Source organism: Plasmodium vivax, chromosome 14 (assembly GCF_000002415.2).
Source record: "Plasmodium vivax chromosome 14, whole genome shotgun sequence".
Classification (NCBI taxonomy): Eukaryota; Apicomplexa; class Aconoidasida; order Haemosporida; family Plasmodiidae; genus Plasmodium; species Plasmodium vivax.
The window spans coordinates 1910629-1935650 of record NC_009919.1 but is presented as its reverse complement, the minus strand read 5'-3'; the positions used below and the strand labels follow the sequence as shown (position 1 = coordinate 1935650).

Sequence of the window (25022 nt, the reverse complement as noted above, 5' to 3'; positions counted from 1 at the left end):
TGAAGCGAAATGTTCCCCTCATTCGATGGTTTGCAAAGATGCACATTGTTCAGGTGCTTGTAATGTGGGCGGAGGAGGCACTTCAGTTCGGGGGCGCCAGAAGACGAGGCATAGCCCCAGGGAAAAGCACACAAAGGATAGCACCACGATAGCGCAACAATTGCATGCACAGTAACCCCTGCACTGACGCAGAAACGCTCGAACTGCGAACGGACAAGCCGAGGAACGAGCGGCAGTCCCCCCGAGGGCCTTCACATGCAGGTAAAGCAAAGGGGCGTGCTCTCCGCCTGAACAAAGCGCCACATGCGGTGAAAAGCTGACCAGGTGGCGAAGCAAACCATCCCACATGAACACAACCAATCGGTTTGCACACCAACGTGGCGAGCAAAAAGGCACGATCAACTTTGCACGCCACATTGCGCGAAGCGGTGCGATACGCGTTGCGTTGAAAAGGGTGGCCCTCCTTTTGCACAAACTCCCGTCTGGTTTTGGGTCCCTTCCCTCATTGGGGCCAGTCAAATGGTGAGATACACAACTTGCGTGTAGAAACTTTCGCAAGGTTGCTCTCAGGGGACATACCCATGAAATGTCAGGCAACAACTTTAAGGTGCAGCCATCCAAGCTCACCACAAGCGCTGGGGATGATCAACAGGGGGGAAGCTACAGAAAAGGTACACTATCTCTCGAAGTTGTTAAAACGGCTAAATGCAGCACTTGCGACAAAAAAATTAAAGACACATATCACAACGCAGTGGCGTACTGCGTAGTGGGGCGCGGAAATGATCGAATAGCTGTGCACGCAAGTTGGGAGCGGGGAAAGGCAAATGGTAGAAGACGTAAGACAGAAGAGAGAAGAAGACAAAGGGATACACTGACGCGGAGATTGCCCCCATGATAGACTTAACCATTCGGTTGTCCTTCACTGGGGGGGGGGGGGGAAAGCCTACGAACGGGCGAAGCAACTGTGGCGGTAAAACAAATCTGTTTTTAAAAAGTGGGGGGGAACTAATTGTCACAGTTACACACGCAGCTAGCCATTTGTGTGCAAAAGGTCAGGTAAAAAAAAAAAAGTCAGGCAAAAAAAAAAAAAGTCAGGTAAAAAAAAAAAAAGTCAGGTAAAAAAAAAACAGTGGGGTGAGAAAGGACGAGGCAAGTTCGGCAAAAGAACCCCAAAGGTGTCACAAAGGAATGACCGAACACGCCGCTTCGCGCACACCGCTCACTTCTCACCGCAAAAAGCGCAGCGGAATGACGGCCAGCCCGTTCCTGCTGCGCGTGCGCGTCCACTTGCCATGCTTCATCTCGTCCCCCACGGCGGCAAACAGGTAGGCGTAGTTGGGCGAGAAGGAGAACTTGCTCACCGCGCCGTCCACGGGCACGGCCAGGACCTTCCGCATAGTAGCCGACGTTTTACTAACGCTTTTGTACTGCCAAAAGTTTACATAACCATCGTACGATCCGGAAATGAAAATGTCCGTGAAGGGGATGCTAACCAGGGCCGTCACTGCATACGAATTGTGTGCATTTTTGCAAATACAAATGGGCTTCTTATAAGAAGATGACAAAATGTAAATATGGCCAGAAAACGTCCCCGCGATGAAAACCCTGTTGTTAAGGGAACAGCAGGACTCCACAATTTCGTAATTTAAGTTAAACAAAAGATGGTTATCATTTTTGGTGTTCCAAAAACGGAGTGTATAATCACTCGAACTGGTAATTAATTTATTTTGAGTTAAAGAAGTCATGCTTAAAATGTTGTTGGTATGTCCCATATACGTATTGATACATTTTTCCAAAAAACGCAAGTCCCATAATTTAATCGATTTATCGTAGGAGGACGTGAAGAAGTTATATTCCATGTTCAGCTCATCTGTATTTTCATTGCTCCCAACAATTGCGCTGATGACATTTTTATGACCAACTATGGAATGGGTGCAGGTCTTTTTCACCCTGTTATCCCATGTGCTTATTAAATTGTCCGCCCCAACAGAGATGAAGAAGGAATTAAATTTGTGGCAATACAAATCCATTACGCTTTTGAAATGACTTATTCCGTTGCTCCTTCCGAAATGCTGGAAGGCGCTGGGGTTTCCTTTATAAATGTGAACCTTCTCTCCTCTTGCTAAGTCCCACTCGATGATGCAGGCGTCTTTGCCCCCCGTGTAGGCTGTGCTGAGGGAAACATTGGGGAACACCTTCGGCTGCATGACCTGTTGGGCGTCGTCTCCAAGGGGGTCGCCTCCAAGGGGGTCGTCTCCCTGCGGGCTGCTCCGGGGATTGTCCTCTCTGTAAAACTTCCCGCTGTTGTACCCTGCGTAGGCGTCGCACCCCTCACGCTCGGCGGTCCCCGCATCGTACTCGTAGTAGTCAAAGAAGGAGAGGTTAAAGTCTGGGCAGGCAACGCACGTCACGCTCTTTTTGTGTCCGCGGAAGAAGAAGGCCTCTTCAGAAAGCAGGTCAGTTTGGCTGCTCTTGCCAGGTTGGCCGCGTTGACCAGTTTGGCCGCTCTGACCGCTTTCGCCGCTTCCACCGCTTCCCCCTGAACGGTTCAGGCAAGCTGGCCCCCGCTTGACAACCCCTTTCGAAGCAGCCAACTTCTCGTCATGCACAATTTTTATTTTATTTCCCAAATTTAGGAGCGCCTTCCTGCTCTTTTGCCTCTCCCTTTGCATCATCAGTTTGGTTATTCGTTCCTTCTGCTCCTCATTTCCGTGGGAGTACCGGTTGTCGCTGAAATTTGAGTCCGAATTGTCCTCCTCATCACTGTTCGCAGGGGAATCACTTTGGGACTTCTCCTCATCGCTGCTTTGGATGCCCATATCTCGGAGGTACTTTTTGGCCAGGTGTATTTTCCTCTCCTCCGGGTTATTGAAGGCGTCTCCGTTTTCGTCTCCACTGGGGCCGTCCTCCTCGAGGTCACTTGCATCGCCATCGGATGCATCGCCATCTGTAGCGTCTTCATCTGTTATCTGCCCCTCAACCGATGCGATGTGGCGCTTTTTCTTCTTCCCCAGCTTCGTCCTCAGGTTCGCACTTTCCGATGCCTCCGAGGAGAGTATATCGTCGGACTCTATCTCGGAGTTGTCCTCCTGCTCCTTCCTACCTCCATAGTTTTTCTTCTTTATCTTAAAGGATTTCTTCCTCTTGTTGAATTTCATTTTTGCGCCCTGCGTGGATGCTTTGGGTTGGGGGCCCCCACTCGCAGGCACCAAAAAAAAAGCGAACAAAATTAGCTCTTCGTTGCCGTTGCCGCGGTCGCTGCTGATCGTTCCTTTTTCAAGGAGGCCAATCTGTTCCTACAAATGGCTAACAAATTCGTGAAGAATGGAGCAGCAGCCTGGTGGCTCAGCTGTATTCTCCAATCAGTTGTATTTTATATATACAATATCGCTCCTGATTATGTGGCAGTTCTATCATTGCGCGGTTTGCACGAACGTTTGCGCATCACCTCGATGGTCACCTTAATTTTTGTGATGCGTTACTTTTTTATTTTATTTTTTTTTTTCGAAGGCAACATCATTTTTGCTTACTGTGTTGCTCCTTTTTTTGGCAAAGGATGCCCCCCGAAGGTTCGCAAAAATAGTGAGGCACGCAGGGGGGAGGCCCTATCGGGGCGGCGTTATAACAGCCCACCTTTTTGCAGCGGAGAAGTTGACTATAATTTCCCCGGAGAATCACCGCCGTTTTTCCTTTACCCATTTGAAATGTAGCCAATCTGTTCGTATTACCTGAACGATGAGCTATTTTTTTTTTTTTAATTTCCCCCCGGGTTGCTCCACGCGTTCTTGCTCGGATTGCCAATTCGGCACCAAGTGAACGAACCAAATGAATGGAATGGGAAATGTCCGGGTCTTTTTTTTACCCCCACCCGCTTGCATACCCACAAGGGATTTTTTTTTTTTTTCGCTAAGTAGTGAGGACCATTTTGCGGCATGCAACCTCCAATTGTAAGTATTTTTTTTTTTTTTTTTTTTTTTGGAGAAGCATTCTCCGCGGTGTTGAAAGTAACAACGAATTGCTCAACATAGAGTGAGCACAGCAAATAAAATAGCGTTACGTCTGCCCCCACTTGGCGAGGACATCCCCAGGGGAGATACCCTCCCCGTTTGTAGAGGACCAACACATCATCAATACACAGTCACAATGTTAAGCGGTTTTACATTCCCATGTTCGTTAACGTGGGGGGTGTCACCCGCTCAGCTGTCCACTTTCGTGCGGCCTTCTTTTCCTTCTCGAGAGTTGTGGCCCATCTGGAGCTATCCCGGACGGTGCAGGGTAGATTTAAGCAGCCCCGCCAGTTGCAGACCAGTTGGCGGTGTCCCCTCCGCTGCTACTCCTTTTTACTGCGTGGGCATGCGGAGGGGGGCCGTCCAAATGGCAAATCAGTTCCTCCTCTGGAAAGGGTTCCCCGTTGTGTGCCATTTGGTACCAGCAGAGTTGAGGTCCTCTTTTCAGGAGAGCGGGTTGGCTGCTTCGGAAAGGGGAGTGCTTAATGAGAAAATAAAAAAAAAAAAAAAAAACAGATATGCTTACATAGACACATACGCCATCTATTTAGCTGGACGGATCGATTTGCCAATGTAGCATGCGACGTGGCTGGGCGAGAAAACAAACGAAGCTGTTTCGTCGATCAGTGAGGAAGTGAACAGCCTTTGGATCCCCCCGTTTGTAGCGCCCCCCGCTTAGCCCAACGTCAGTAGCTCGCCTCGTAACAGGGGAGGCATGAACTAACCACCCGCATGACTCACGATCCTTTTTGGTTCGTGCGTCTCCCATTTTGGCACCCCCTGGAAAGATCCTCTTTTGCGTTAAATTACTCTTTCATGTGGGAGCGCCCCCAAACTGTGGCGAACAAATGACGGAAGTGTTACCTCAAATTAGTGTATCATTCGCGCCAACCCATTGTTCACCCTCGACGCATTTCCATGTGCCTTCATTTTTCTGCTCCAAGGGGCGCCCGTCTGTTAGTCTCCAGTTTGGCGGCGTCATTACGTGTTACAAGTTAGTTATTTTATTTATTTTTTTTTTTCTCTTTTTTTTTCCCAATTCCCGCTCCCCCCTTCGATGTGTCGAACGGATTCACTTCCCTCTAGACATGGTTCACAATACATTTCCCCAACTTGTGTGTGTAAGCGTCGTGGCGCGCGGAGAGGGGGAGGCGCTCACGGGAAGGCATCGCGAAGAAGTACCACTGCTGGAGTACTAATAGGAGGGGACGCTTGCTAGCGCTTGCCCGGGCACACCATCCTAGCGTCCCTATGACGTTATGAGCTAGGCCCTTCCCACTGCATGCGCCAGTTCGCCCTAGTGCATTCGTGAAGGGAAGAAACACCAAGGGAGCTTTTTTTTTTTTTTTTAACGCTCCATCCGTAGTGAGAGATAAAAGCTTACTCATTTCACATGTGTGTTTTTTCCCATCTTCGAAGATTTTTTTTTTTTTTTTTTTTTCTTTTTTGCACAATAAGCGATCCCGCACGGTGATTCCACAAACAGGTTTAGCGAAACGATTGACACGATTTATGAGACGTTCGGCCTCTCTCCCTACCCCCTCAGAAAAAAAAAAAAAGAGAAAGATCCCCTGCTTCTGAGTTGTGTGCTCTCCCATTATATTGTATTATCCCTTTTTTGTGAGAGGTAAAAGCAATTTCGTGGCGCAATTTTTTTTTTTTTTTTTTTTTTGGGTCTCCCTGATAGGAGATTTCACCAGTATCACCTTTCTTTGCGATAAAGATACTGCAGTGGAGTTTCCTCGCCGCGCATAACACACACGCCACAGTTAGCCACGTGTGCCACGCCGCTCAGCCAGCAGTATGGCCTGTTGAGTTGACAGCTTTGGGCTGTACGGGAGAAGGCTTGCACAGCGCACGCGCGTCGCGAGGGTAGGCGGAGGTTAAGCGGCAGGATAAGCGGCAGGATAAGCGGCAGGATAAGCGGCAGGATAAGCGGCAGGATAAGCGGCAGGATAAGCGGCAGGATAAGCGGCAGGATAGGCGACAAGATAGGCGGCACGATACGCGGTAGCACAGACGGCAGTGTAGACGGCAGTGCATACGGCAGTGCAGGCGATAGCGCTCGGCAGACCCCCACATATACACACCTCCACCCCGCAGCAGCCCTCCTCCGCTTCTCCCCCCCCGCAAACATGTTTGAGTGCAGAATTGATGGGCAGTTTTTCAAAAAGCTGTTCGAAACGTTAAAGGATATCTGCACGGAAGTGAACTTGGAGTGTGACGAAAATGGCATAAAGATGCAGTCGATGGATTGTAGCCACGTGTCTCTGGTGGACCTGAACATCATGTCGGATTTTTTCCAGCACTACAGGTTTGCAACGTGGAGAGTGTTCTCTCTCTATATATATATATCACATGGGAGTTTGTTTTTTTTATTTTTTTTTTTTTTTGCATACCATTTTGGCTAGTTCGTTCAGCTTTGGCTGGTCAGGTCACGATTTTGCCTGACCCGTTCATAATTTTTTTTTTCTAACACGGCAGTTATACCGCAGTTACTCCGCAGTTACTCCGCAGTTACTTCAAAATTACGCAACCATGACGCTTCCCCTTCCCTCCCCCGCAGGTGCGACAAAAACTGCGTGCTCGGCATCAGCATCAACTTCATGCTGAAGATCCTGTCCGTGATAAAGGAAAAGTCAACGGTGTTCCTCTTCAAGGAGGACAACGACAATGAGGCAGTTTTGAACATCGGCATAATCGACGAGGAGGAGCAGTCGAACACGGAGGACTCCCTCGAAATACAAGTGAAGCTAATTAACACGCAGAAGGAACATTTGGAGATCCCACAGTCTGAGTACCATTGCCAATGTACCATGAAATCCAAAAAATTCCAGGAATTTACAAAATATTTAAATTCCATAGGGGACAATGTTTCCATTTCGATGAAGAAGGACACCATGGTGTTAAGCACCACCGGGGCTGATATAAAAGTGACTAAGCAGTTTACAAATGACATGACTGACATTGCCATTACTTGCTCCAAGTCTGTTTCGCAAGAATTTGCCACGAGGTACCTGGTGATGTTTTCCCGAGCCTCCTCTCTATCCGACGAGGTGTACATTTCGCTGTCGCCCAACATCCCCGTGTCCATCAGGTTTAACTTCAAGCAGCCCCTGACGGACCTGCAGGACAGCTCGCACCTCACCTTTTTTCTGGCCCCCAAGATTGGCGAGTACTAAAGGGGTGAAGCGGTGAGGCGGTGAGGCGGCAAAGCAGCGAATCGGCTAAACTGCTAAATGGCGAAGCGGCTAAACTGCTAAATGGCGAAGCGGCTAAACTGCTAAGTGGCGAAGCGGCTAAACTGCTAATCAGCTAAGAGACTTCCCCTCTGCGGGGAACCGCCACCCGCGGAGGCGAGTGTTCCCCTTTTCTGCTCCTCGACCGTGGAACAGATGGGAGCCACTACTTAATCGAACTTTTAATTAAAATTTAAGGTGATTCTCCCCATGGCTCACATGGTGGGAGTGCTCGTAGGGTGAAAATTGCCTCTTCATTTGGGCAGAGGCATGACAGGTCTAATACGAAGCATACCCACGTGTACGCACCGGACACTGACTGCAAAGTTGGGTTGAGTGGATGCGGGTGGAGGAAGGCCAACCCTCCAAGAGAAAGTCACGCTGAAGAGCAAGTCGCGCGTGCGGCGAGTTGCCAACGGGGGAACAGCGCTATGATTACGCTGTATGTTGTGCCCCTTGCCAAAAGGGGAAGATATCACAAAAAAATGGCATCACGTTTAAGGTCTCACGCGGGGTGACAGCTCATCTGTTCCACTCGCAACTTCCTCCCCATCGGCGCTACCCCCCTGATGGGCCACGTTGAAGTGGTAGCTGAGTTGATTGCCCTGGTGCATCTTCTCCATTAATCCCTTTTGATGTCTGCTTCGGTTCTTCGTCTGATTGCGGAACAGCTCCTCTTCGCTGACGGTGTAGAAGTGGGGGGTGTCGGTGTCCATTCGGTTGGCCCCACGCTTCACCTCGTCAAGGGTAGAAGTGGTGAGTCTTTCCGCTTCTACAGATGTGACTTGTTCCTCATTGTTAGTCGCGTGTGCATGTGCTGCTCTCCTGTGCGCCGCTGCCCTGCATGTGTGTCCCTGCACAGGGGGGTGGCTGCCCCGGAGGTGGAGAAAATCCCCCACGGAGATGTCCTCCCTGTTGATGCGCAAAATCTGTCGCAGCACCTGAAGGGCGTACAGAACCTTCCGCCTAAAATCTACGCACTGGTTCCATTCCTGATAGGGGATGTGTATTATGTGCCACCCACATTTTTGCAAAATGAATTTTTTTATAATCGAGTTGATGGTCCTACTGTGACTCTCCTTGTAGAAGTGGGATACCCCATCCACTTCGACGAGGATGTTTTTTTTCACTCTTTTTTGCAGCACGGGGTATGCTTGTGGTCTTTCTGGATGGGTGCCTTCTGCGAGGGGGTTCTTCCCCTCCAACGTTTTCGTTTGGTACATTGCGTCTACATTGGGGTGGTCATCCATTTTGAAGTGCTCCTCCACTTTGGAGTGATCCACGCGGGGACCTCCCCCACTGGGGAACCCCGCCCCCAGTTTGCTTCCACCCTGCAGGAAGTCCACCACGATGTCGAGTTGGTAGGGGCCGAACTGAACTTCGCTCCTGTGGGAAACGCCGACGAGGCTGAGGAAGCGCGAAACGTTTCGGTGCGTTTTGGATGACAGAATTAGGTAGTCATCGACGCTTCGCTTCACACTCCTCACCTTAAGAAAAAATGTTTTTAGAAACGCTGGGAAGTGGCAGTACTTGGGAAAGAAGGCTCTGAGGTGGAGGTCGACTACCTGCAGCTGCTGGATGCTTATGAGGGACATTTGCTGGCGGTGCTTTTCGTTTAGCAAAAAGATGAGGTTGAAGAAAATGTTCAGCTCGTTTCTGAAGAGGAGCTCCGGCTGGCTCAGCGCGAGCCGCCGCTCCGATGGGCTCTCCTCCGATGGGCTCTCTTCCGATAGGCTCTCTTTTTGCTTCTCCCCCGACGGTTTCTCTTCCGATAGCCCCTCGCACCGGCTGAGCCGCGCCGCGTGGAAGTAGTACGCGAAGGAGAGCGCGAGGTTGGCCAGCTCCTTCTCCCCCAAGTCGTGCATGCAGAGGACCATCCGTTGGAGCACCAGCTGGTAAACGGGCTTGTAGTAGAAGCACAGCTTGGTGAGGGAGTTAAACAGCTGGCACACGTTGGTCCTCTCCAGTTCCAAGTGGTTAAGCAGAATCACGTTCGACGCTTTATATAAGAAAATTGCATCTCGGTAGAGCAAATTTGATAAGGAGTAACATGCCAACGACAAATCGGCCAAGGTCAACTGGTGTATGTGCCGACTGCACAGCTGCACTGCCCTCTTCACAAACATGCGGGAGTAGACTCTCAGCTTGCTAAACGAATAGAGGAGGAGTACCGCCTGGAATGGCTTCATCGTGTCTACCCGCTCGGTGCCTTCCTTGAGGAGTAGCTGATGGATCTTCCGGTCTGGCAGTTTCAGTTTCGCTAGCCCGTACACCAGACAGCACAGGGACTGATTTGATAGTAACTCTTTTTTTTTCTTCTTCTCCCTTATGATGTAACTCACGAAGTGGGACAAGTGCTTGGGCTTCATTTGTGTGGCGGCGTAGGATTTTACGAGCGTGGTCAGGCAGAGGAAGTCGAACTGGGCCCCACCCCCATCAGAGCGCTGCCAAAGCGGTTGCCCAAGCAGCTCACCTGTGTTTCCCGCCGCCAGCGCAGCCGATGAGCCCCCCCGACTGGCACCCTTACGAAGCTGGCTGATCCTTCTAAGCAGCAACCGGTGCAGAACCACGTAGACCTTCTCATCGCTCAGACCCACCTTGCTAAAGGAGTAGGCCAGCTGCTGCAGAGAAAGCACGTCAAACTGGTAGCTTTTATATTTCACCCCGATGGTGGCTCTGTAGAGAAACTCATCAATCATGTAGGTGAACAGGACCTTGTCTCTTACATTCAGTCTGACAAGTGAGCTAGCCAAATTGCTCATTTCTCTATTTTTAAATTTCTTCATTTTTATAATACACTCTTCTGAAATCTTTGCCAGCATCAACGTGTTCTTTATTTGCATCTGAGAGTACGCGTGAACCAAGTTGCTGAGCGACTGGGGGGAGAACTTCCGCGCGTGGTTAACGATGAAGGGGATGAGGCAGTTGAACGTTGCATTGTCGTAGTGCTCCAGCTTTACCAGGGCGTTCAGCAGCACGGACACGTCTTTCGGTTGGGGGGGCCCCCCCGTAGAGGCCTTTCCCCCGTTGTGCCGCAGTACAACTGTGGAGTCGCTCTCATGGTCGATTGCACACCCACTTGACAGGTTAGCGGCGGGGGAAGCGACGCGACCCCCCAGTGCACTCGCCACACAACCCCCTTCTACACCAGTGGGACCCATTTCGACCACCTCGTCGGGGAGAACAGCTGGGGTGGCCACCTCTGGAGGGGGCGCCGGGCGCATCCTCCTTTTAACCTGCTCGCAGACAACTCTACACAGCTTGTTGTTCTTCTCTCCCAGTTTGGCGAAACAGTTAAGGATAATGGCTAGCTGGAAAAACTGAAAGGAGTCCCCCTTAAAGGCTACATGCTTCACTACAGCGCTCAACAGAATGGGGTCCTGCCTCCCCAGGTGCACGCTGCTATACAAAATGATCGTGACATCCTTGGGGGTGAGTCTGCGCACGTTCTTCGCTACCCACGGGGTGCAGAGGTGGAAGATGGACTGGGTGTGTTTCTTCGAGTCGATTCGGAAGAAGCAGAAGATGGCCACCAGCTCGCGCACGTGCCAGGGCTGCACGGGAGCGGCGGTCGGAGCGGCTGCCTTGGCTGACCTAGCCGATTGGGTGGAGTCCCCTGGGTGGACCACCTCCCCCTGCAGGCGCCGCAGGAACGTCTCGGCCAGCACCTTTATCAAATGCACCGGCTTCGCCCTGGAGAAGGTGAAGAGCTGAAAGAGCTTACTGATGCTGGCCACGTCAAAGTTGGCGTGTATCCTCTTCATCTGCTGGTGCATCAGCAGGTTCAACTCCCTGTCCTTCTTCCCCACGACTACCATCGTTTTGTAGATTCGCACAAACTCGTGAGGTAGTAGGGAGCGCACAAACTTCCTCGTGCATAAAAATAAGTTTTCAATGAAATCCGAGGGCAGATTCTTCCTCTCCTTTAGATTTCGCACCGTCTTGTGTATTTCCAAGAGGTCCTTTTTGCTCTTAAGGTCCAGCTCCTCCACACAGAAGGGGATGTTTTTATAATGCAGTGGTTGATCCTTTTGCCTAAATGGAATGACTGTTATTTTTCTGTGCCTGTTGTTGCTGCATGAGCTCTGTTGTCTCTTCTGCTGGTGGAGCGGGTTGGCTCTGATTCGGTAAACTGCGCCCCTCCGCCTGCACACCAAGTGCAAGGGCGAAGGGGTGGAGGATGGCATGCACCTCTGCAGCATGGTGTAGGGTCCCTTCGAGGGGTCGCCGCGGGGGATTCGCAGCGTAGGATTCGCAGCGGGGGCTTCTCCGCGGCGGTCTCTGCACACCTTCGACTTTGACTGCTCAACGATTGCGACTCCTTCACAACCTCAACCGGTTTGCAGCTTGGACTGCTTTGCAACTTCCAACCGTCCGAGCTCTCCGCTTCACCCGCGCAACGCTGTGAGTCGGCCTCTACCCTTGCTCCTTAAAAACGAAACGGTGGGGGCCTCCTGCGGATGTTGGCCCTTTTGAAGTTTATCTCTCCGAGGGGAGGCGTCCATCGCAATCTTCAGGTGCACAAAAAAAAAAAAAAAAAAAAAAAATAGCGCTGTGAAGGGGCAGTCAACCGAACAACCAAGCTGACCGACCGCAGGGCTACCCCCCGCGAGGGCCCAGGTGAGCGGAAAAAATTCCCACACGGGCACATCAGAAGAGGGTACAACAAAAGGAGCAAAGCTAAGCCGCTGCCAAAAGTGAGCGTTAATGTGAGCTTAACCTCGATCGGAAAATAAAATAAAAAAAAAAAAATAAACAAACAAACGAATAAGCAAACAAATAAGCAACCGTCCTGGCGACCGACCGGGCCGCTCAAACTGTGAGGATCACCCGAGAAGGGAGGATATGGTCTAGCCGCTTCGCTTAACCAAATTGCGCAGGGACCATTTGAAGGACTATGCATCCCCAGGGGGAGAGGCCCCCGGGGGGCGAAGCCGCTCCTTCCCCGGACAAGGAGGAGTGTAAGGAGAAGCACACGAGTGGTGAGCTCGCTGCGCAGGACTCGAATGAACCCACTAGGAGGGTTGCCAGGAAGGCCAAGCGGGGCGCGACCATTTCGGCGTACTCCCCGGCGCAAATATCGGAGCCGGTGTACCAGTGGGAGGTAAGAGGGGGGAGCAGCTGACCTGGTGACAGGACGGTCTACTCGTCGGAAGGGGGAGTTGCCTCGGCGCGTCGCTGCACATGGGCCATCGCTTTAACCGCACCGCCGCTCCACGGCTGCTATCCGCTCCACGGCCGCTATCCACTTCTCCCCCCCTGCAGGTGTCCAGCAACGACCGCGTCTTCTACGACAAGATGAACGACCTGATCATCCACCAGAACGTGGCGGCGAAGGCGCTGCTCGTGACGGACGTAAAAAAGGTGAAGGAGAACTACCAAGCGGTGTACGTGAAATTCGACGCAGAAATGTGCGAGCAGATATCCTTCGCCCCAAACACCACCTTCTTCCTCTACCACTCGACCAACCCCAACAGCATCCAAATCGCAGACATTCTGAACAGCCACAATATTTATTTGAGTGTGTGCGTGAATAGGCTCAGCGAGTGTAGAATCCTGGCCACCTTTTGGCTCCCTGGCCGCCCCCAGGTGGAAGAAGCAGCCACGGAAGACGCAGCCGTAACCGCCGCTTCCGCCGCTTCCATCGCTTCCACCGCTTCCACCACCGCTTCCGCGGCTTCCCCCGCCGCGAGTAGCTCCTCGGCCGACTTCGCCGTGGTGACCAACCTGGGGGTGGAGATTTTCCACCTGTCCTTCGACAGCTTGACGATCACCCCGTTGAAGAAGCACCTGATGAAGAGCGAGCAGTGCTGGTACGACGAAAGCAGCTCCTACATCGCCCTCCTCTCCAGCACACACAAAACGCACGTCATCTTCCCCTACCTACTGAACAACAGCAACGCGATCAAGTTGCAGAAAATTGAACTCAACATCCCCAAGACGGAGCCAATTAATAAAAACGATATTGAGGTGGTCACTCTGTATGGTGAAACGTATTGCATCCATAAGGATTATAAAAACGGAAGGATCTCCTTCCGGTGCTTGTCCTCCTCTTTATCCTTCGACTACGTATTCGATCTGTTCTGCAATGGTGTCGTTGAGACCTTTTGCGTGGACAATATCTTTGGCGTCTTCAACTACTCCAATGAAAAGGTGTACCTATTTGACATAAAGTACCAGAGGAGGAAAAAGAGCAGCTTGATTAACACTCTTTCGGAGCATATCCGTAGCAGCCACACCGTTAATGTGGCCTACTTAACCTCTCCGAAGAGCTTCAGAACGCAGCTGGCGCTTAGCCACATTTCTTTCCACCCCTTCAACGTCCTGATGGATAACCAGTACGGGAATGTCTACAGGGTCCGCCTGGACTACGACCTCCTCATGCTCCAGATTTGCCAGCACTTCGCCAACTTGGTAGGTCTCTCGGGGGGGCGCTCCCCCTAAGAAGCGGTGTTGCCATAGCGGCGGTGTTGCCATAGCGGCGGTGTTTCCGTAGCGGTGGTGTCACCCCTTAGAAGCGGTTTTATCGCATCGCTGCACATCGCCGCTCCTTTGCCGCTCCCTTGCCGCTCTCTCACCTCCCCTGTGCTTCTCCCCCCCAGAACACCTCCGTGGACGTGCTGCTGCGCAGACCCAACTGCAAAAAGAGAATCACGGAAATGTTCTTCCTGTCGCTGGAAAACGACATTCAAATGGAGGACTTCCTGACCATCGTAAACACCATCAACGTGAGCTACCGCAAGCTGATCGAGCAGTCCGCCAAGAAGAGGAGCCCCCCCTCGCTGAGGAGAGCCAACCAAAAAATTATACAGCCCCTAGATGATATTATGAAAAACCTGGGGAGCAAAACCCTCATCACCGAGAGGGACATCGTGACGGATGTGTTCCACGCCTTCATGATTAAGAAGTATGGCCTCGACAAGAAGGAGACTCTCTTCAACTTCTCCCTCAACTTTCGCCAAATGGAGAGGGCCAAGCGCGAGAGCAGGAGGGGGAGGGGCCCCGCCGGGCGGGGCGACCGCGCCGATAGGTATATGCTCAAGTACAGAATAAGGCGGGGCGAGCCCGATTCAACAGAGCAAACTGTCGCTCCTGCCGCTTCAACAGAGCAAACTGCCGCCCCTGCCGCTTCAACAGAGCAAAGCGGCGCTCACACCACTTCAGACCAGAGCGGTACCCTCACCACTTCAGACCAAAGCGGTACCCTCACCACTTCAGAGCAGAGCGCCACCCCCCCCGCCGCCGAATACCGACTGACGCTGAGCTACGCCGAGCTGCAGAGCGTGCCCACCTTCCTCCTCTACGTGCTGGAGTACATGAAGTCCCTCCTCCTGCTGAACATCATCCCCAACAGAATCCTCCAGACCTTCCTCTTCGACATATGCATTTTTTACGAGCAGGACAACTGCCTGCGCCAGCTGCTTCAGTTTTACGTTATAGCCGACTCGATCGAAGTGACCAAGCGGCTGTTCCACTACTGGAAGTTGACACAGCACACCTGGGCGTATCAGCTCTGTCTGGACATGTCCCTGCGACTGCGCGAATACGAAATGGTCCTTCACCTCTTCCTTTCCGCAAAGAGATATTTAAAAATCGTAGACTTCATAAGGGCGCACAACCTCCATGATTACCCCATTGCAGTCATTTTTCAGGCCATCGAAAATGACTTTGATTCCCCCGACAAGTACATCATATTTAGCCACGTCCTCCGCTCGCTCTCCCGCTGGATTTGGTACGTCACGGGGGAGCGGCCAGTGTAGCCACCCTTTTGAGGCGATAAGGAAATCGTTCCTGAGGCCCCTTTTGAGATCACCGTGGTGACCCGCTTCTAACCCGCTTCTAACCGCCTCCCCCCCGCAGCGACTCCGACCGGGACCCCGCGAAGCACCCCCTTCCGAACCTGCAGGTGAGCCTCCGCGAGTAGCGTTACGCAGTTTTGCAAAAGTGTCCTCATGTTACTCTCCGTCTTTTCGCGCCTTATTGTCTGTTTTTTTTTCCCATTTTTTTTCCTTTTTTTACCCCCCCCTTTTTATGCAGAACTGCGAAAAGTGGGTGACCTTAGTTGAGGAGTAGTGACCACTCCCCTTCCTTTTCTGCATAACGAGGCAACTTGCGCCGTCTCCCCCAATGGAGGGAGGCGCCGGTAGGAGGGGTCCCCATTTGGCCCCCTTTCTCCGGCCGTTCGGGCAGTTTGAAGTTAGCTGCCTTTCGCGTAGCGGTCTTTTGCGTAGCGGTCTTTCACATAGCGGTCTCTTTGTTCTTTTTTTCTTTTCTTTTCCTTTTTTTCGTTTCTGCCGTGCGCGCAGCCAACCCAGCGCGTTCCTCAAATCAAGTTTCCCGTTTATGGACCCCCTTTTGGGGACCCAACTGTACGTATTTATCCCTCTTCGCGTTGCACCCACGCGGTGATAAATTTTGCTTCCCCCATGAATGGACGAGGATACCTCCTCACCTCCGTGCGTACAGGTGTACTTTTGCGATGATACTTCCGCACCCCCGTGCGTACAGGTGTAGTTCTGCGCGAGCTTCTTACAGCGCTTGGAAGGTAACAGGTGGGGGCCCTCCGAAGAGGCGCCGGGGCGGGGAATCCCGCGAGGTTGAATTAGGGGTAAAAAAATGGGGAAAAATGAAGTAACGGTGGAGTAACAGTGGGGCAGCGGCGGAGCAGCGGTGGGATAACAGCCGGGCAACAGTGGTAACAAAATAAAGCAACCGCCGCAGGGCCGCCCAGAGAGACATCCTACGGGTAAATGAGTTCCACGGGCGGGGCGCGCGGTGAAAAAAAAAAAAAAAAAAAAGAAATAAATAAACAGGGGGAAAAACCGCTTAACATTTTATTTGGCCACAATTTTGGATGGGAACATCTGTGGGGGGGCAATGGCCCGGGGACAAATTTTTTTTTTTTTTTTTTTTTCCGTCAAGGGGCTGCGCAGGTGTAAATGGGAGTATACACGACAGCGGGTATGAAGTGAGTGGAGCCACCTCTACAGGTTTGTGCGCGTGATGGGCCTCCTACATGTGCGTCCACACCGCATACGCGAAGTTCGTCGCTGTTGGAACAGGCCAAGTGACTGCGTTGTGGGGGTGTGCGCGGAGTCACCACTCACACACAGCGAAGGCGCAACGAGGTCACTTCTTCAAATCGAACACCTTCTTGAGCAAATAGGCCACGGCGCCCTCCCGGTGCGAAACGGGGAGCACGCACTTGGCGTGGGATTTGGCCGAGTCAGTGGCATTGGCAACGGCAAAGGAGTACTTGAAGTTAGAGAGCATCGCGATGTCATTCTCCGCGTCCCCCACGACCAACACTTGGTCATTTGAAATATTGTAATGTTTCAAGAGGTAATTTATCCCCGTGTATTTATCATGCCCTAACTTCGTAACTTCCGCATGCCCATTATAAGTGGTAAAAATGGTTAGCTTATTTTTAAACTTCTGTTTGAGGTTCCCTATTACAGTCTTCGATTCAGAGGGATCCAACACAATCATTAGCTTGTTCATCGTTCTATACTTGAGCATTTCATTGTGCCTTATTATGATGCTCCTATTTTCGCTGTACATTTTCTGCAAGAAATCTGCATATTTGTTATCCTCTGTAACATAATTGGACTCTCCTCGGTGGAAAATGGTTTGGTTAACCAAATTTTTTTCCACTAGGTAGCTAATTAGCTCTGCATACACATCAGTCTCTATCGTCTCGTCCAACAGGGTGTAGCCAATCTGGTCATACACAATCGTTCCGTTGATGTAGACTCCAGGCATGCCGTAGAAGTTCATTTTTTTTAAATTTTCTTCCCCGAAGGCACTTAATATTCCTACTTTTGATCTGCCCGTGCAGATGCTAACCATGTACCCCTTTTCGATTGCCTCCTTGATCGCATCGATGTTTTCGCTCGGCACCTTGATGTCCTTGTCCACGAAGAGCGTGCCGTCGAAGTCAATCAGCAGCAGCTTGATGTCTGCCCCCTTCAGGGCTTCCTCCACCTTCAGGTCGGGGTTCTGGTCGGCCATTTGGGCGGCAGCGCGGGGAATCGCCGAGCAAGCGTGCTTCGAATGAGCGTCAAATGTGGGTGAAGCCACGTCAAACTGGTTCAAAAATGCTTCAAATGTGCTTCAAATGTGTGTCGAATGGGAGCGTAACTCGATTGACTGCGTTCGGGCAAAAATGCGAATAACCGTACATGCTGAAATGTGTTACGGGAAGCCGCCTACTCGCGAGAGTCCACTGAAGATAACGACCAAACGTACGCAATAACAAGCAGCATAGAGCAGCGCGCAAGTCGCGGCCAAGCACAACCACGTGATGGAGGGATACCCAATGGGATGCTATATACTCTCAAACGAAAACGTATGCTTTGGCGCCTCTCCTACAGTCGTGAGAAAACGAAATGGGATGTTAAGAATTTCTGATGTTTGCTTATATTCGCAAAAAAAAAAAAAAAAAAAAAAAATAGCTAGAAAAAAAAAAAAAAATAAAATTTACATGTACAAGTCAGGTAAAAAGCAAACCAGCACGGGAAAAAAAAAAAAATTAACAAGCCAGTGGAGGGGTAAAATAAATGTACAAACTGGGAAAAATCACATATGTGGTGGAAAGGATGTAGAGATAGGAAATGCATGCCGGCGAAAAAAAAGCATTTAGGCAAAAATGTTGAAGGAGTGCCTATATACATATATATATACATATATATGCATACATGTATATACTACCTGGGCACACGCCAAAAGTGCTATAAATTAGCATGCACATTCGCGCACTATTTTTGTGAAGTGCTCCTTTTTTGTGCTTTTTTTTTTTTTTTTTTCTCACCCGTTGAGAGCGTCCTACGGCACGTATTATCCCCTCGTGTACGCGAAGATCTTACGAGTGAGAAAGAGCGTCAAGCAAAGTGAACTAACGTCGGCTAAGCGGCCCAAGTCACTATGATGCCGTGCGTCGTTATTTCAAAGTTGGGGGAGAAGGCCGCAAAAAAGTTAAGCAGCAGGAGCAGGGCTAACAAGTTGGAAGTGATACGTGTCCCCCCTTCTTAAGCAATTCTGTGTGAGGTATTTCTTTTTTTTTTTTTTTTTTTTTTTCCCCTTCAACGTTATGTTAGTGCGTGCAAACTGTGTAGTGTAGGCTGTCACGGAGGCTGTCATCTGTTGAGGGACGCGGCCAAACAGGTAAGGGCCATTAAAACATAGGTGCAAACGCGAGCATTCAAGTGGAAAAACGTACGGTGGGACGCGCAGGGGTATTCCCGAAATGAGCTAATCAGCATAGACCCCCTTTCAGTTCGCAACCGCGTCAAAGAACCACAAGGCGCACATGGCGCGCATGGCGCACGAGTTGCCAAAACGTACACACGTACGGAAGAGGTAAACACGGGGGGAAGTAAAGGGTGCCTTTTTATCTGCTCTTTTAACGGTCATTTGGAGTGCCTATTTTGTGCCACTTGGGGAAGGCCCACTCCCCGTGATGATTCCCCTGTGAACCATTTTCAACCCCCACTTCCCCCCCGGTGAAAGGAACACAACAGAATGGGAAAGTATCCGCGATGAGAAAAAATAAAATAAATAAATTATTAAATTAATAAATAGGCAAACCCATGGCCGAGGAGCAACGCATCCGAAGTGGGTAAAAGAAAGACGCTTTTGACCCAACTGACCAGTTCCCACCTGAACGATCTTTTTCTTAATTTTGACGCAACGGCACGGGGGTGTTTCGCCATTGGCGCAGTTGCCCTCCTCAGTGTGGACGTGCCCACTGCATGGGGGGAGGTGCGTGCGCGTAAGTGGGGCATTGCACAGGCAGGCAACCCCTTATTTGAGTGATCCACTAGGTAACCCATTTGTTAAGGTAACCCACTGCGTCCGCTTTGCCGTATTCCCCCTCCTCCGTAACTCCCAGCCGAGGGGCAGCCAGGCTCCCTTTTTAACACACGTACAAGAGCAGTAAGGGAGCGGCCACAACAAAAGGGTGCCATGGGTGGTAGTAGCCATGGGTGGTAATAATCATATGTGGTAGTAGCCATATGTGGTAGCTGCAACACATGGCATCAGCGCATCAATTCGTGGGTCTCCCCCCATGGGGGTTAGTAACCCTTTTGTCATCTTATTTCCCTTTAAGGAGGAGCAGTAAATGGGACAATTCAAATGCGCTCTGGGGGGGCATATCGTGTGGAGGCGACACGCTGCTGGTGAATGACCACACAGAGGAACGTAGTCATGAGGAACATACTCATGAGCCGATTTGCATGCACTCTGCAAAGACGGGAGAAGGGAAAGAGTGGGATGGGGAAAGTCACCACGGGGAGGTACCTCCCTAGGGGTTGCCTAATCGGCCTGCTTTAAATTTTTTTTTTTTTTTCCCAAATTGCGCAAAAGAGGGTCAGTACGTCTGTGCTGCTTCGGATTAATTAGCAGGGAATGGGGAGGGAAGACTAGGAGAGGTTTAACCAGCAAGGTGATAATCCCGGGGTAGAAGGGACCATCTTCCAAGGGAAACGACCAACCCCTTCTCCTCCAACCCTCGATCACAACAAAAGGAGAAGCAACTCTCTGCAAACACACCAATGTGCACACGCGGTTATAAAATTGAGAGGACGACTTACAAAGCTTGAGAGAAGCGACCCTTTAAGGTGTATTGACGAGGGGAACACTTTTTATGCGATTATTCCTTCCCCCCCAAAAAAAACACAAACAAAACAAAACAAAACAAAACAAAACAAAACAAAAAAGGATCACCCTTTGGTGAAACACCCTTCTCGATTGCCTTCCTAATTAAGAAGAGTAGGCCAACCTATTCACGTACATAACGCTTTTCGTCTGTCAATTTTTTTTTTTTTTTTTTTTTTTTTGGCACTTTTCCGTTCGACATCCCGATGGGGTTGCTTCTTCTCTGTGGGACGGACGAATGGGTTACTCCTTGGGGTTCCTTTCCGTTCGAACTGCGAACTGATGGCAAAAATTTCGCGACGGCATCAGTCGAATTGGGAACACCTCCGAAGGTGATGCGGTCGTTTGAGTTAAAAGTACACAGGTGAGAATCCCTCGTTAGGATAGCAGCGTCCTACTCGTTCAGCTGCTTCGCCCCTCCCCCCCGGTTTGTAAAACCCTTCCTCACTGATGAGCGCCACTGTAATTCTTTCCCCCGGGGAGGTGCTCCCGCGTGCATGCAAATGTAAATGCAAAATGCATATGCACATGTGGTCGCCTGCGTGTGGCGGGTCCTTCCATAGCAGAATAGCTGCTTCGAGGGGAAAAAAAAAATTAAAAGAAACTCTACGCTTTATGGGGGGGTTCTTATTTTCCCCTGCACATCGTCGTTGAAAGGAATTGTCGCCTACTCGTGCGGCATGAAATGTTGAAGAATTGAGGGAGGCCTTTTTTGTTCCTCTTATCGTTCCTTTTATCGCGCCTCTTATAGCTCCTTTTTTTGTGCCTCTTCTTTTTTTACCTTCTTTTTGCCCCTTATCAATTCGCAGCTCCTCCTGGGTGGGGGAAGAGAAGACCCTTTTGTTCCTCCCCCCCCCCCCCGGTATGCCATTTTTAAGTTGGTAAGGATCGCCTTTTCGCATGTGTCGTTTTTGCGCCTCCCCTGTATGCATCCCTTTTTACTCCCCTGTTTATCTCCCCTTTTTTTGCTTCCCTCTTTCCTGCCTCTTTCCCCCCCCCCCCCCCCCTTGTGGGTTCTCCTCGCTGGCTGAATCGTGGGGCCGAAAACGTTACACCAACGCGTGCATGCGCCTGCGTACACGACGGGGCGATGCCTATAGGCGCAGGTGCGCACCACCTGCATGCGCGGAGGAGGGGCACCCCAAAAATCAGCTCCTGCATGCGGTGTCACGCAAACGTATTCGCTCATAGAAAAACCATTTGGCACTACGCGAACGAAAGTGCCCCCTAGCGTGGGGTTCTTCTCGCCTCCATTTCGCCCCCCTCGCTGTTCCTACTTGCGGGAAGAAGCGTCACGTAGCTAAGCGAAGCGAGGTGAAGCATAAAGAAAGGAAAAGCGAAACAAAGCCACTCAACGCAACGCAAGCAAAGCAGAGAAACTAATAGCTGCGCGGCGAAACGCAAAGCAACTAACCGCTGATCGGCGAACCGCTGAGCAGCGAAACTCAACGCGTGTACATGCATTCGTTCCTTTTCTCTCTCCTCCCCCTCATTTTTCCGTGCTGCCCCTCCAGAGGTAGACCACCATTAACAGAGTCGGCTCAAGCATGCACAAGGCTTGCCCCCTCCACCATCCCCTTTTCGCATGTTACATCGTCCGCCGCGACCCCCACACGTTAGATATACATCACTTCGTAGTCATCGCGCGGTAGTTAATACTTTTCCTTTTTTTTTTCCCCTTTTCCGTTTTTCCGTTTTTTTGTTATTTTTTTTATTTTATTTTTTATTTTTTTCCCTTCCTGTTTCGTTTGCCTCGTTTTGTTGCCCCGTTCATTTGAAGGGATTTCACAGGATTACTTTGGCTCTTCTCTTTGCTTTGGCTTCGGCACAGGGTGGGATGTACGCCGTGCATGCAGGTGAATGTATACACCCGGTCGCACGGGGAGGGGGAGCGCCGTGCTCTTGGCGTGCGCACCCAGCGTGCAGGTACGAACCCGTACCAGTTACACTCGCGCGGGTAGATCGCGTCCGCGCGGGGGGGCCCTCGTGTGCACGGCGGAGGTAGGAAGGCGAGCGCGTGCGAAGTGCCGTGTGAGGCGGTGTTGCGAGGCGGTGTTGCGAAGCGGTGATCCGAAAAGGCACCCCCTGGTAACCCCACCGTGTGCCCGGTCCCGCGCGTACCCGCACCGGCCTGGTCACACCTCACCTGCGCGTAGGCCTGCCGCCCTACCGCCCTACCCACCTGGCACCCCCCAGCTGTGACTTAGCGTGGCCGCTTCCCAACTCAACGGCATCACCGCTAAAATGAACGGACAGGCGAAAAGCGGGCAGGGGAGGCGGGCGAGCCCCACCAGGGTCGAGCGAGCCACGGACGGAGAGGCGGAAAAGAAAGAGTTCTGCCTCTTCTACATCTGCGAGCTGCTCAACGTGATTTACTCAACCTACAAAAGCGGCAAGCCCATGTACGTGCATTTTGTGTGTTCCAAGGAGCAAGGGGGCGACAGCGAGGGGGAGAGCGAGCGGGAAGGCGGCACAGGAGAAGGCGGCAGAGGTGGAAGCGGTAGAAGTGGAAGCGGTAGAAGTGGAAGCGGTAGCAAAGGAGAAAGCGGCAGAAGTGGAAGCGGTAGCAAAGGAGAAAGCGGCAGAAGTGGAAGCGGTAGCAAAGGAGAAAGCGGCAGAAGTGGAAGCGGTAGCAAAGGAGAAAGCGGCAGAAGTGGAAGCGGTAGCAAAGGAGAAAGCGGCAGAAGTGGAAGCGGTAGCAAAGGAGAAAGCGGCAGAAGTGGAAGCGGTAGCAAAGGAGAAAGCGGCAGAAGTGGAAGCGGTAGCAAAGGAGAAAGCGGCAGAAGTGGAAGCGGTAGCAAAGGAGAAAGCGGCAGAAGTGGAAGCGGTAGCAAAGGAGAAAGCGGCAGAAGTGGAAGCGGTAGCAAAGGAGAAAGCGGCAGAAGTGGAAGCGGTAGCAAACATGAGGATACAAACACAGATGAAGGAACACACAAACGTGATGGTGCACACACACGCGGAGGCAGAAACGCCGCCGGGAGGAACGGCTTCCACTACACCCCCAAGTCGGTGCTGGAGCAGTACTTCCCCGACCACTTTAAGGACGTGCATTTCCTCTGTGCCCATTATGCCATGTGGGCCAATCAGCCAAGCGGTGGGGACAGCAGAGGGGATTCGCCCCCCAGGGCCAACTCCAACGATGCGGCAAGCAAACAAAAAAGAAGGGGCTTCACCGAAAGTGGTGCTGAGCAAGCGAACGCAGCTTATCGAAAGGAGGAGGAAACGATGACGACCACTACCACCACCAACACCACCAACACCACCAACACCACGACCTTCTATTTCATCTTCACCTTCTACATGCAGCCGAACTTTTTATGGGAAGAAATTAACATCCCCATATTTCACGATCGGGGCTACATAGAGTGCAGATTCGAGTGCGTTAGCAACTTGATGAAGCTGACTGACGTGGGGAATTTGGCCGCCCGCGTTAAGTTGGGCACCAGCAATCAGACGCTCATTCAGTGCATTCGGGGGGGCGAGGGAAGTGCATACGAAGGTGTGCTCAACGGGGGCAACCCAGATAGGGACCTTCTCAATGGGGGTCTCCTCAATGGGGGCCTCCTCAATGGGGGCCTCCTCAATGGAGGTAACGCAGATAGAAGCCTCCCCAACGGGGGCAACCCAGATAGGAGCCTCCTCAATGGAGCCAACTCCACCAACCGGCGAAGGGGAGATGTGCACCTCCTCCCCTTTTTCATCTCGAGCCACTTCTTACGCAAAAATTGCCAAGTGTGCCTCACCAGAGTGATCAGCTTTAACGATAGGGGGGTGTACTGCAAGAGGGACCAGGGGGACGACCTCCCTGTGCAGCTGCTCCTCCTCGTTCGGAAGAGGCTCTATAAAAGGTTGAAGAGTATAGAGAGGGAGGCCGCCCTGGTGTGCCACCTGAGGAGGAGGGAGACGAAGGGGGGCAACTACCCAAGGGGGGACTACCCAAAGGGAGAGTACCCAAAGGGGGACTCGGCCAAGTTCCTTCTCCCCAAAGAGGGCCCACGGAAGAAGAGCTCAGACATTTCTGCCTCCATCCGAAGTGACGAAAATTCAGACGGCGCCGCCCGAACGAGTGGCAGCAGGAGAGGGGACCTCCAAGTCGATCGCCCCAAGGGAAAGCACGCGAGGGACAACCTGGCGGGGGTCGACTACGATGAGATTCAAAAGCTGATCAGTTGCGCAGAAACGATTTTCAAGAGGAAGATCTCCGACCAGCAGCTGGAGAAGTTGCTCCTGCGGATGCGCAGCAGGAGGAATTCCCAGGGTGAGGCAACTCGGGGGAGTCTCTCCCACCTGGCCAGCGCCGCTAACCTCGCCAACATCGCAAACTTCTCGAACGTGGCGAACGTGGCCAAGGTGGCCAACCTCTCCAGTGCCGCCAATCTGGCCAACCTGGCCAACCTGGCCACGCCTGAGGGGGGCCTCTCACCCAGCAGGGGGAACTTCCCAACGGACGAAGCCATGGACGGGCACCTGGGCCTGGACGACTACTACGAATTCGTTCGCTCCAGCAAAAGTGAATTAAAAAACACGTTGCGAGATCCGTGGCAGCTCGGCATTGATGTTAACAAGACGAGCAAAAAGAACAAATTTGTCTAACGTGTGTGCCTTTTTTTTTCCTTTTTTTTTTTTTCTTCCTTTTTTTTTTTTCTTCCTTTTTTTTTTTTTCTTCCTTTTTTTTTTTTTCTTCCTTTTTTTTTCCCCTTTTTTCCTTTTTTTTTTCCTTTTTTTTTTCCTTTTTTTTTTTTTCTTCCTTTTTTTTTCCCCTTTTTTCCTTTTTTTTTCCCCTTTTTTCCTTTTTTTTTTCCTTTTTTTTTTCCTTTTTTTTTTTTTCTTCCTTTTTTTTTCCCCTTTTTTCCTTTTTTTTTTCCTTTTTTTTCGATCATGCAACATTACATACTTTCCGCGCCTTGCGCGATCCCGCGAAAAATTACTCCAGACAGGGGTCGTGTGCCCACGAAGTCCCTCCGTTTTGGCTGAGCGGTGAAGGTCGGTCCGTCCGCCGACCGTCGTTGGGCGGTTATTATGGATGTTATTAGCGGCTTCTTTGCCGCCTTTCTTGCCGCCTTTCTTGCGCCTCCTGGCAACTCAACTACTCTACAGTTTTATACTCTTACGCCTTCGC

General features: G+C 51.3%; 6 protein-coding genes across 6 annotated transcripts, besides 15 other annotated features; 3 read left to right on the top strand and 3 right to left on the bottom strand.

Moving 5' to 3' along the window:
* Window positions 1–338: 338 nt before the first annotated feature.
* Window positions 339–363: a microsatellite.
* A 306-nt stretch (window positions 364–669) lies between these two features.
* Window positions 670–830: a microsatellite.
* A 396-nt stretch (window positions 831–1226) lies between these two features.
* On the bottom strand, window positions 1227–3515 carry PVX_123965 (WD domain, G-beta repeat domain containing protein; the record flags this gene model as incomplete). Its single annotated transcript, XM_001617305.1, has 1 exon — window positions 1227–3515. The coding sequence occupies exon 1, from the start codon at window positions 3156–3158 to the stop codon at window positions 1227–1229; it is 1932 nt and encodes a 643-aa protein (XP_001617355.1). The 5' UTR covers window positions 3159–3515.
* Window positions 2127–2178: a microsatellite.
* Window positions 2677–2784: a microsatellite.
* A 1026-nt stretch (window positions 3516–4541) lies between the features above and the next one.
* Window positions 4542–4590: a microsatellite.
* Window positions 4591–5029: 439 nt separating this feature from the next.
* Window positions 5030–5059: a microsatellite.
* A 1083-nt stretch (window positions 5060–6142) lies between these two features.
* Window positions 6143–7189, top strand: PVX_123960 (proliferating cell nuclear antigen, putative; the record flags this gene model as incomplete). Its single annotated transcript, XM_001617304.1, has 2 exons — window positions 6143–6321; window positions 6574–7189. The coding sequence occupies 2 exons, from the start codon at window positions 6143–6145 to the stop codon at window positions 7187–7189; spliced, it is 795 nt and encodes a 264-aa protein (XP_001617354.1).
* Window positions 7190–7536: 347 nt separating this feature from the next.
* On the bottom strand, window positions 7537–11448 carry PVX_123955 (hypothetical protein, conserved; the record flags this gene model as incomplete). Its single annotated transcript, XM_001617303.1, has 1 exon — window positions 7537–11448. One exon carries the CDS (start codon window positions 11446–11448, stop codon window positions 7744–7746), a length of 3705 nt encoding a protein of 1234 aa, XP_001617353.1. The 3' UTR covers window positions 7537–7743.
* Window positions 9855–9917: a microsatellite.
* Window positions 10420–10482: a microsatellite.
* Window positions 10792–10821: a microsatellite.
* A 695-nt stretch (window positions 11449–12143) lies between the features above and the next one.
* Window positions 12144–15319, top strand: PVX_123950 (hypothetical protein, conserved; the record flags this gene model as incomplete). The annotated part of the gene is made up of 5 exons (XM_001617302.1): window positions 12144–12350; window positions 12512–13660; window positions 13849–14978; window positions 15107–15152; window positions 15284–15319. The coding sequence occupies 5 exons, from the start codon at window positions 12144–12146 to the stop codon at window positions 15317–15319; spliced, it is 2568 nt and encodes an 855-aa protein (XP_001617352.1).
* Window positions 12421–12451: a microsatellite.
* Window positions 13849–13875: a microsatellite.
* Window positions 14789–14871: a microsatellite.
* Window positions 15166–15195: a microsatellite.
* Window positions 15320–16170: 851 nt separating the features above from the next.
* Window positions 16171–17673, bottom strand: PVX_123945 (hydrolase, putative). The gene has a single exon (XM_001617301.1). The coding sequence runs from the start codon at window positions 17255–17257 to the stop codon at window positions 16376–16378; it is 882 nt and encodes a 293-aa protein (XP_001617351.1). The 5' UTR covers window positions 17258–17673; the 3' UTR covers window positions 16171–16375.
* A 320-nt stretch (window positions 17674–17993) lies between these two features.
* Window positions 17994–18095: a microsatellite.
* A 1940-nt stretch (window positions 18096–20035) lies between these two features.
* Window positions 20036–20086: a microsatellite.
* Window positions 20087–22147: 2061 nt separating this feature from the next.
* On the top strand, window positions 22148–24496 carry PVX_123940 (hypothetical protein; the record flags this gene model as incomplete). The annotated part of the gene is made up of 1 exon (XM_001617300.1): window positions 22148–24496. One exon carries the CDS (start codon window positions 22148–22150, stop codon window positions 24494–24496), a length of 2349 nt encoding a protein of 782 aa, XP_001617350.1.
* Window positions 24497–25022: the final 526 nt, after the last annotated feature.

Excerpts from the sequence above, each read along its gene's own strand:
- PVX_123945 (XM_001617301.1), bottom strand. The coding sequence starts at position 17,257 with ATGGCCGACCAGAACCCCGACCTGAAGGTGGAGGAAGCCCTGAAGGGG.